At 38.5% G+C, this 11309-nt stretch overlaps 1 protein-coding gene across 1 annotated transcript in view; it reads left to right on the plus strand.

Annotated features, from left to right (window-relative positions):
- The first annotated feature begins 9758 nt into the window (after positions 1-9758).
- LOC107853693 (SNF1-related protein kinase regulatory subunit beta-2) overlaps positions 9759-11309 on the plus strand; it is a 9263-nt gene continuing 7712 nt past the window's right edge. Inside the window, exon 1 of the mRNA XM_016698668.2 lies at positions 9759-10290. Within this exon, the coding sequence (XP_016554154.1) occupies positions 10117-10290 (174 nt within the window). The 5' untranslated portion in view covers positions 9759-10116. The remainder of the gene's footprint in view (positions 10291-11309) is intronic.

The raw sequence follows: 11309 nt of genomic DNA on the forward strand, positions 1-11309 counted from the left end.
TGACCGCATGCCTATTGAAGAATGAGTCCCGACTCGGACGCTTTGGATCTCTAATAAGAGGTCATGTGGTATTGCAAAATTATTCTGGGTTTCAGTTAAAAACTAATGGCATAACTAGACTTTTGTATAATGGAAATAACATAAATGAGTCGAACTTTTAATGCATGTCATAGATGAGCCTTTTCTCAAAATTCGATGGTATATTTGAGTGTTTTTCCTTTTAAAGTTGAATTTCCTTAGCAGCACTTGCTCGTGTAGTTTGTTATATCAGATTCAAAAGGATAAGTTGTTTGAAATTGATAAAGTTTCGTGAAGTTCATAATTGCATAAAAAGAGTCAAAAGTAGCACATTGAGGCCCTTCTTTGATGGTTCTTATACCTATCGGCCCGCTGTAAAGATTCATGATTTTTATATGTTTCAAGCCGGTGAGAGGGAGTTCAGTGCGCAAACTCTAGGAACATTCTTCGGAGTTGCTAAATCGAATCCTCCACTGGCAATCAGGGACTGAGTGGTAAGACCATGATTCGCAGGAGAACCCCGCTGACCATCAGAGACCGAGTAGTAAGACCATGATTCGCAGAGGAACAGATCACTCATTCTCAACAATATTTCATGCAACACTATATGGACTTTCACATGCAACACTTCAAACTTTAGGAAAATATTTCATGATTCCTATGGCTATTTTTACTCACTTTATAAGTAGTATTTTTAAATTGTGATTATTTTTTAACTACATTTAGATGGAAATTATATTCCAATTAAAAAGTTATAAAAATTATTTCATTGTATCATTTGTCTCAGCCACACATTGATTTGATAGAATGTCCATCATACTAAGTTGTTATGTGGCAAATGGGGCACAAATTTTTGTGGGTCATTGGCATTTATAGCATTATTTATAGCATTATTTTGTGTTGATCTTTAATTTATGTCTTTAATAATAATAATAAAAAGAATCATATCGTGTATATATATATATATCATAATATCTTTAAATTTATGTTTTACGTGACTTTAATTTCTAAAGAATTTATGCCTTTTTAATGGATAAAATGCAAAACGCTAAGCTTTCACTTGGCTATAGCCAGTGGCGGAGCTAGAATTTTCACTAAAGAAGTTCGAAATACAAAAAGCGAACACACAAAGAGGCCTAAGAGGGTTCAACATTTACTATGTATACGTAAAAAGTAATTTTAACCATGTATAAACAATATAATATTCTGCCGAAAGGGGTTCGGATGAATCCCCTGGCTAGTTCCGCCTTTGGCCACAGATTTGAAGTGGAAATTTGAAAATTCAAGTTTTTTAAAGTTGTGATGAAACTCGAAGTTGTGTTTGAACATGTATTTTACTTAGAATATTTTTGAAATTTATGAGTGAAAGTAAAGTCTCCCGCAATGTAGCCAATTTTGTGACTTGAAAATATTTTGGATATAAATTTTTAAAATATGATCAAATTTCATGATCAAATAAATATTTAAAGATTCTATGAACAAATGCTAATTAAATATAAGGAGAAAAAAAGAATAATTCATTTTATGTTCAATTCTTGCAAATGTCGAAAAAGACTTGTGACATTTAAACCACCATTTAAGCATCAAATATCCATGATGGAATAATTTATCAAATTTGTTGCACATATCAAATCGTACTTCATTAATTAATTATGATTAAACAATATCTTAAAGTAAAATTGCTTGTCAATATGTTACTGGATTTTCAAAATAAATTGGTAGCTTCTCACCCAAACTATTAGGATTTGATGGCCAATATACCATAGGTAAGTCTTTCTTTCCTGTTTTTTTTTTTTTTCAAAAGGCATTGCATTCAAAATTAAAAACAATCCAACATCAATCTGGGTTCAGTACAAAAGAGGTTAGCAATTCCTCTGGGGAATGATCTAAATTAGTTTAAATCCTTCTAACAAAATAAGTTCCTGCAATGTCTGCCCATACAGCATTCCGGGCACACATGGGTGGAACTTCAAAAAGTATGGTTCCCTGTTAGATATCTGAGTTCGCCCCCAACTTAGTCATAGCATCTGCCACTCTGTTTTGTTCCCTATAGCAATGTACCACCCGCGGGTTGCCTAACCTTCTTAGTCTTGACCTGCAATCATCGACAATATCATTATACATTAAGTTACCTTTTGCCAACATAAGAATAACTTCTAAGGAATCAACAGTAATTTCGATAGGTGTGAAGTTAGAATCTTCAACCAGCTTAAGGCCCTCCCTAAGGGCAGTAAGTTCCATATAATTGTTGGTGGCTTGATGGAAATCTTTGGAAAAGTCCATGACCCACCCCCCAACACTATTGCAAATCACTCCCCCAATGCCTCCCTTGCCTGGATTTTTCAGGCATGCACCATCCGTGTTGAGCTTGTAGTTGTTCACCATGGGGGGCTGCCATTTAATATTGAATGGCTTATAGGAGTTCCTGTGATCCCTTTTGGCAGCCAGGTATATGTACTCTACAGCTTCCCCATAAATAAGCTTAAAGGAAGTCTTATCCTTTTTCTTATCAAAGACATTCCTGTTCCTATTCTTCCAAATACCCTAGAGACTGAAGATGAGAATAGTGTGCCAGTTTAGGATGTGGTCATACTTCCCATTTTTCAGTTTAGACTAAGTTTTATGCCAGTTATTGGGCATCGGGATATCCATGATGACCCTATGGGGACGATTACCTTTAAGAAGGAGATTGGTCCAGAAATTTTTGGATATGGGGCAGTTGAAGAGGATATAAGGGATATCCTCAGTATGGAAGTTGCAGAGAATGCAACTTTGGGAGATAGGAAAACCCCTCTTGGAGAGTAGAAGGGGGGTAGGAAGCCTATTGTGTTGGGCGAGCCATAGGAAGGTTTTAGTCTTGGAGGGGGGGGGAGGGCAAGAGGATTTCCAAATCCATTGGAAGGAATACCGAGGGGGGTTTAGGTTGAGGAGGTTCCTTTTGGCCAGGTGATGATACATGCTCTGGCATGCGAACTGGCCACTTCCACTAAGGCCCCATATGGAGTGACCCTTGTTAATCCTAGGGTTATAGGTAAAAGAGCACTTGATTTTATTGATGATGTCTTGAGGGAGTTGGATGGAGAGATCCTGGAAAAACCAATTGCCACTGTTCTAAATCCTAGCAACGGAGATAGACTCTTGCTGAGGATGGAAAGGCCCCTGAATTATAGTTCTCAGAGGCTCCCAATGAAGGATCCATCTATCCGACCAGAATTTCACATCATTCTCAGAGTGGATCACCCAATGGGTTCCCAGATTACACTTTCTTTCCCCAAGTTGGATATATTTCCAGATTCTAGAGGAACCAGGGGCTTTGGGATTGGGCCTGAGTTGGTATTTGTGCTTAAGAACACTGGCCCATAAACTAGAGTGGCTATGGGTGAATATCCAGGATAAGCTAGCACTCATGGTATCATTCCTAAGGCTAGAGAGTTGCATATCTAGGCCACCTTCATGTTTGAGGAGGGGGAGGGTGTCCCAGTTCACCTGGTGCATTTTTCTCTTTTTAACAGTGGTGTACTAGATGAAGTTTCTCTGAATTCTATCAATCATGAAGAGAATTCTGCAGGGGGATGAGTGAATTGCATGGCATGAGTACGAATGCTGTTCAGGAAAGATTTTGCTGGAGTGATCCTCCCAGTCATAGAAAGCATATTAGTTTTCCAACCAACAAGCTTGGCATTCAAGTTATCAATTATGAATTGATAGTCACTGTTACAGGGGCTTTTATGAAGGATAGAAAAGCCCAAGTATTTTTCAAAGGAGTCAGCATCCTGGATATAAAGGATCTAGAAGAGGTTTTCTCTAACCTCTCTTTTGCAATTTTTTTAGAAGATGATTTTGGATTTGGAGTGGTTCACTGTTTGACCAGAATGGTATCCAAAACTTTGAAGAACATTCCTGATGGTTATACAATTACTGGTAGTAGCTGTATCAAACAAGGTTAAATCATCAGCAAAGAAGACATGAGAGAGGAGAGGACCACACCTACTCATGGAGATGGGTTTCTATAAAAGGATATAAACCTCATGGTTGATTTTTCTAGTAAGTAATTCCATACACATTATGAATAAGTAGGGGAAAATAGGTTTCCCATGTCTGATGCCTCTAGTGGGTTTGAAGAAATCAGTTTTCTTTCCATTCACCGGGATTGAGATGGAGGAGAAGGAGATGCAAGACATGATAAGAGAGGTAAGAGTGGGGGGGACCTTAAAGAAGTGTAAGGTTTGCCTAAAGAAGGACCGTTCCAGTCTATTAAAGGCCTTTTCAAGGTCAATCTTCAGGGTCATGTGACCCTGTTTTTCTTTCATCTTTTGGAAGTGAGAGATGACCTCTTGAACAATAATAGCATTATCCGAAGTTCTTCTCTTAGGAAGAAAGTTGTCTTGGTTAGGGTTGATAAGGATAAAAAGGAAAGGTCTAAGTCTTCTAGCTTTGATCTTTGTAACAATCTTATATTGAGTGTTACATAGACCAATAGGCCTGAAGTTCTTCAGATTGGAAGAATTACTGCATTTGGAAATTAAGCAGAGGTAGGTAGTGTTGGCCCTGGGATCCATTGAGGCATCCTTAAAGGAGTCAGTACAGAACTTGCAAATAGTTTGACCCATGATGTCCCAGTTTCTTTGATATATAAAGGGGTGGATACCATCAGGGCCAGAGGCTTTATTGGGATTGAAGGAGAAGAGGGTGGACTTTATTTCCCTTTCAGTGGGAATATTCTCTAGGTGATCATAGTCCTCCTCTCTGAGGGAGCCCCTAGAAGAAGAGTTGGATTGACACTTCCTAGGGGAGGAGAGATGGTCAGTGCTGAAAAGGTTCTTGTAGAAGGAGATAATATGGTTCTTGATGTCAACAGCAGAGTTGATCTATTCCCCACTATCCAACTTAATAGCTTTGATCTTATTTCTTCTTCTCCTATTAAGAGTGGTAGTGTGGAAGAATTTAGTATTAGCATCTCCATCAGCAAGCCAGTTGACTTTGGATTTGAGTCTCTAGAGTTTCTACTCATGTATGAGAATATTACTAAACTTTTTGGTGAGGTTCTCCTCAAGGTTATGGAGGTAGGAACTAGTGGGGTAGCAAGGATATTTCTGGATCCCTGCTATTCTGGCTAAGATCCTTGTCTTTTGGTGGAAAATATTGTCAAAAGTGGACCTATTCCAGTGTTTATCATTGAGCTCAAAATCCTTGGTAGCATCAATGAGAGGCTTGTTGATAGGAAAAGAGTTTCTGACAACATTAATGAAATCAAGGCAGGGGCACCACATGGTTTCCACCCTGAAAAGTTTGTCCATGGAAGGGAGAGTCTTGAGGATATTGACTAGGAGGGGACAGTGGTCAGAGTGGGTTTTGGCCAGGTGAAAGACAGTGGTCTTAGGAAAAAGGTGGAGCAAGCTTCATTAGCTAAGCACCTGTCCAACCTTTCAAGCATGAGGTGCCTTCTATGTTTGTACCTTTTGTTTGTCCAAGTATATTTACTACCTTTGAAACCCAGGTCCAAAAGGTTGCATTTGTTGATGCAATCCCAGAAGGCACCAGTTTTACTAGTCCTGATATTATTCCCTCTAAATTTTTCAGAAGCTGTGAGCACTTCATTGAAATCCCTCCCAATGAGCCAAGGGGCTGGATGGGAGGCCTTGATAGAGTCAGCAAGTTCTATCAGGTTGTCCCAAAGAATCTGTCTAGTAGCATAGTCATTACTAGCATAGATGGCATTAAAAACCCAATGAGAGAGATGTGAGTTTACCTTGAAAGTAACATAGATACCCCGAAGGAAGACAGAGATGTCCTGAATACCCATAGAGGAGGAGTCCCACATGATGAGAATTCCTCTAGAGTTCCCAAAAATAGGGAATTGTATTTGGTTGTTGAAGCCTAATATCTCAGCCAAGGCTTTGTGATCTCCTATTATGGTTTCAAGTAAGGCAAATAGAAAAGGCTTGTGGATGTTGATCATTGCCTGACAATGTCTTTTGAATTCAACATTATTTGCCCCCCTACCATTCCATATGATTTCGTTCATTTGAGAGGGGTTGAGATTGGAGGGGGCTTCCATGATCCCCTTACCCTTGTCCAATGGGTTCAGAGGAGTAGACATTGGCTCCTTCCTCTTTTTTTAGAGAGGGTTCATCAGGAAGGAGTAGAAGATTCCCGGTCCTTGCAGCTTGATTTCTAAGTCAAACTTGTTGAGGTCCTGAGGGAGGAGGACTATAAGAAGTTCGCTTATGAGTTCCTCGAAGAGATATTTGAGATGTTTTCCTAGATTGACGACCTCTGTCTGTGGAACTTTTAAGGAGGTTAGGATCTTCTCCATTTCCCTATTGATCTCCCTTAAGATTTCCATAGTTTTGGATTTTTCCCTCATTTCCAGTGAGAGTAGAAGCAGGGATGGGCTTTGAGAGGAAAGTGTCGCAACTGGTTGCCCCCCCCCCCCCCCCCCAAGAGTTTTTCACAAAATTGGGCCCTCCATGAGAAGAGATGAATTGCTGGTGGGAAGAAGGGAAGGCTCTGGCATATTTTGTTTACTTTTAAGGAAATTATTTCTGGGGAAATGTTGTTCATGAGACTCTGATTGAAGATGGTCATCATGGTGGTCATCCAAACGTTTTGACCATAATTGGCTAAACCTTAGTTGATGCCCCCCCACCAGTTGAGAGAGATAGTGCGGGTCTTGAATCCGAATGAGTAAGGTTCTCCCCTCGACTTATAGAGTTAGAGGGATGACTAGCTGCGAGAGATAGTTAGAGGGATGACTAGCTGCGAGAGATATAGTTCTAGACACGACTTGGGGACATGGTCCCTTTCTAGAGATTTCGAGATGAAGATCTCTGACTGAGATGGACTCGACCTTGAAGGAGACATTATTTGAGAGTTGATGGAGAGAGTCAAAGCTAGAGTAAGAATAGTTTGGAGTGGTATTTTGGAGGGAAATGGGAGAAAGATTAGCTAAAGGGCTGACCTTTCGTCTACCATCATTACTGGCGCATGCATCAGTAAATGAAGTGACATTGGAGAAAGAACAATAAGTCTCATGATTGATGTGTGCCGGCGTAGTATCATTAGGGGGTCTTGTCATTTGAATATCAGAGAAGGAGAGAGAAGAGAGAATATTTGGGCCCACTTCTAGCTCAACTTCAGATAGAGAAGTTTTTGGGCCTAGGAGAGACTGGGCCTGGGGAGATTTATTTGGAGAGACAGCCTAGGCCTTACCTAATGAGGCCTGCTGAGGAGTTATTGATTTATTAGCGGCAGTACCCAATGAGAGGGTTGGGCTGTAGTTGATAGGCCTTTTCCTATTATTAATAGAAGGCCTGCCTTTAGAGGGATTCTCCACAATTGGCCCAAAATTTTGACTCGGTCCATTAGGGTAACAGGTCGTCATCCTCACACTCTTACCCTTGGCGCCGCTCGAAGATGCATCGTTGATGGGAATAGGGTTGAGTTTTGTTAAAGGGAGATCCAGAAACTTACCTGACCCGGCATCAAACGATTTAACTTTCACGTTCTGAGCCATGTATGGAGTTGCATTGTGCTGTTTTTTGTGTCCTTCTTTCCCCTGTTAAATTTGACCGTTTGTCAGGAGTTTTTGTGTCCTTCTGCCTTTTCTGGGGGATCCCGGTTGTCTGGGTCAGCTAGATTTGGTCCTTGTGGACATGTGCTGATAACATGACCTAATTTCCCACAGAAGGTGCACAGGAAACCCTCCCCTTCGTAAATTATTGACTGTTTTTGCCGGTTGATAATGATCTCCGATTTGAGTGGTACATCTAAGGAAACTTGAATGTAGAGTCTCGCATACCGGACCCTAAGCGTAGATGAGGTGTAGTCGTCCACCTTAAAGAGTTTTCCTACTTTCCTTCCCACTCTCTCTAAGATAGAACCATTGTAGTACTCAGTCGGTAGTTGGGGCAATCGGATCCAGATTACAGTGAATTCGATTGTTGATTCCTTAGGAATAAAATTTGGCTCCCAAACCCTTGCCGAAACATATGCTCCGGCCACAAACCATGGCCCATCTTAAAGGATTCGTTGCTGAGATTCCTTCCCCGTTAGTTTAACTGTAAAATAGTCCATACCCAGATCAATAAAAGGAAAAACTTTCTTCAGTTTCCATAGCTCGATGAGTTTCTTTTTGAGGTAGGAGTGATTCACTTTTTTCCCCACCAATTTTATGATAATAGAGAATTCTCATGGCTTGTAAAGACGAGTTTGTTCCTCTGGTGACAAGGAGATGTCATCTCCCTCAAGTAATTGAGAGGGAATGGGAGCATAATCTAATGAATTTTGATCCGGAGAAACAATCTGACCTTTGGTGATCTTGAAATATGGGGGTTTTAGTGACGTATCAGTGTCTATATGCATAGAGGTATCTGGGGAGTCTGGTGGCTCCGGTGGAATCAAAAGGGGGACATGAGTGATGGTCATATTCTTAGATCGAAAGGGAGAGAAGAAGGACTTTAGAGAGAGGATGGTCCTTCTCTCTCTAAGCTCGTATGTTGTTATTCATAGGTAAGTCTTTCATTCATACATAAAAAATAATTTCAATTATATATGAATAATATCTTTTTTCATCGAAGTAGGTTCAACCAAACCTAACTCAAACCCTGGATTCAAAAGTATTACTTATTAATTTTCTTAAAACTCTATGTTAAATCCAAATGAGATAAATAAATTAATATGAAAAAAGTAATACAACTCATCATAAAACAATATTCATCAACCATTTTTTTTAGGTGTTGTTATGTTAAATGTTAACTTGTTACTATTAGTGGAATTATCATTATGCATAAAACAACCAATTACTTCCAAATTTTTACACTCATTAACATATGCATCTTTCACATGTCCATTTTGTTTTTCAATAATCATGATATTTGAACTAACTTATATGCACTTCAATAATTTTCAATAATTTTGCGTACACTTGTCATTTTTTATTAATAAAGGTAATTTTATGAAATATTTATCATCTTGCACCAATAACAAATAATTTTTCAAATCAAGTACCACCTTCTATCAACAATAAATATTAGACAATCATGTTCGGGCTATTAAGGGTCCACATAGGCCCATGTGTGTGGCACATATGTGCCACGTAGACATTAAGGTTGTCAAAAATACAATTTTAATTCGTCCAGGGGTAATAGGACCCTTCTAAAGTTCCGATGTGTCTCTCAGTCTTTTCTCGTATCGTTCAAGGTGGAAATAGAGCATTTTCCCTTAATAATTACATTTATATAGTGGAGGTGGGTGAAATTTAGTCGGCCCTATCTGTCTACGCCTCTAAATTCAAAACTATTATTTACTCTCTTAAATTATTCGTCAAGTTAAAATCATACAAACAAATAAAAACGATGCAATAAATATTATACATTATAAAACTACTATATGCAATAACCATCGATGTGAATTTTTCGCACCCAAGGGTGTGGCCTAGCGGTCATTGACATAAATTGAACACCATGAGTTCTCAAGTTCATTTTTCAGCAGAAATAAGACACCATGGGATCGTTTGGCTGGAACCAGGTTATCCCAAAATCAATTATTTAGGGATTATTTAATCACGCGTGAGACAAAAATAACATTATAATAGATAATTAATTTTGTAATTAGTTATTCCTTATCCCTTATACCAAATGAGCCCTATATAAAATTAATTTCTTTCCTTTTGCACGTATAAATTGACTCGAATACCACGATTATTATAAAAGAGTATTTACATGTTGTTAAGTTGTTACTAGTGGAATCATTACTATGCATAAAACAATCAATTAGTTCCAAAATCACACACTTATTTTTTTCATGCGATCCGATACTCATATTAGAGTCCAATTAATCACTGAGCAAGACCATTCGGGCCAGCGCTCCCTATGGAGGATTTTTCCAAAATCACACACTTTATTATCTTTCACCTCTGCCCTACTTGTGTGTTCCTCACTTCACTCATATATATACTGGTTGGTGGGTGACATGTATTTATAAAAAAAAAAATTAAAAAAAATATACAAAGAAAGATTTTTTTTATTTTTTTTGTAGATTTGAGTTTGGGTTTTTTTGTGGGTGGTGATAAAGATTGAAGAATCAAGAATCAAGAAAATGGGGAATGTTAATGGAAGAGAAGAAAATGAGGGGAATATGTCATCTGGGGTTGATGATTCTGGTGGGGCCCAGGATAACATGGCTGTTCATCAGGTTGATGGAGAGTTTATGGGACAATCTCCACCGTCCAGTCCAAGGGCATCTCGTTCACCTTTGATGTTTAGACCTGAGGTAGGTTAGTTTGTGTTTAAGCTTTTGTAGCCTTTATTGGAAATGTGGGGTGGGGGTGGGTGGTGGGTGGTGGGTGGTGGGGGTGGGGGTGTTTTATTATTATTATTTTGTTGTTGTTGTGTGTTATGGTTCTTGATTTTGTTGTGTTGAAATGGAGTGGCTTCAAATGAATACTGAGGATTCATGTAGCTGAAAGGTGTTTTTTTGGTTTTGTTTTATGTTATGGTTCTGGATTTTTTGTTGTGTTGAAATGAAGTGTCTTCGAATGAATATTGAGGATTCATGTAGCTGAAAGGTTTTTTTGTTTTGTTTTGTTTTATGTTATGGTTCTTGATTTTTTGTTGTGTTGAAATGAAGAGGGTTCAAATGAATACTGAGGATTCATGAAGCTGACTTCAACTAGTTAGGATTTGAGGCATATTTGATGTTGTTGCTTATGTAGGTGTAAAGTTCAAATCTTTGTCTGTTTAATTGGTTGGAACTAGTTTGGGATCGCGGCGTAGTTGTTGTTGTGCTTATTTTAGGTGTAATGTTTGCTTGAAATGAATATTGAGGATTCATGTAACTGACTTAAACTAGTTAGAATTTGAGGCATATTTGTTGTTGTTGTTGTTTTTGTTGTTTATGTAGGTGTAAAGTTCAGTTTTTGTCTGTTTAATTGGTTGAAATTAGTTTGGGATTGTGGCATAATAGTTGTGCTTATGAAGTTGCAACAATTTTATTTTTCTGTTTAATTGGTTGAAATTGGTTAGGGATCACAGCGTAGTTGTTGTTGTGCTTGTTTAGGTGTAATATTTTGATTTTACCTAAGGAATGAAGCGAATGAATATTGAGGATTCATGCAGCTAACCTCAACTAGTTAGGATTTGAGGTATATTTGTTGTTGTTGTTGTTGTTGTTGTTTATGTAGGTATAAAGTTCAAATCTTTTTCTATTTAATTGGTTGAAACTAGTTAGGGATTGCGGCGTAGTTGTTGCTGTGTGCTTGTTTAGGTTTTAATGTTTTGATCTTTGTCTAT

This window comes from Capsicum annuum, chromosome 5, assembly GCF_002878395.1.
Source record: "Capsicum annuum cultivar UCD-10X-F1 chromosome 5, UCD10Xv1.1, whole genome shotgun sequence".
In the NCBI taxonomy this organism is placed as follows: domain Eukaryota; kingdom Viridiplantae; phylum Streptophyta; class Magnoliopsida; order Solanales; family Solanaceae; genus Capsicum; species Capsicum annuum.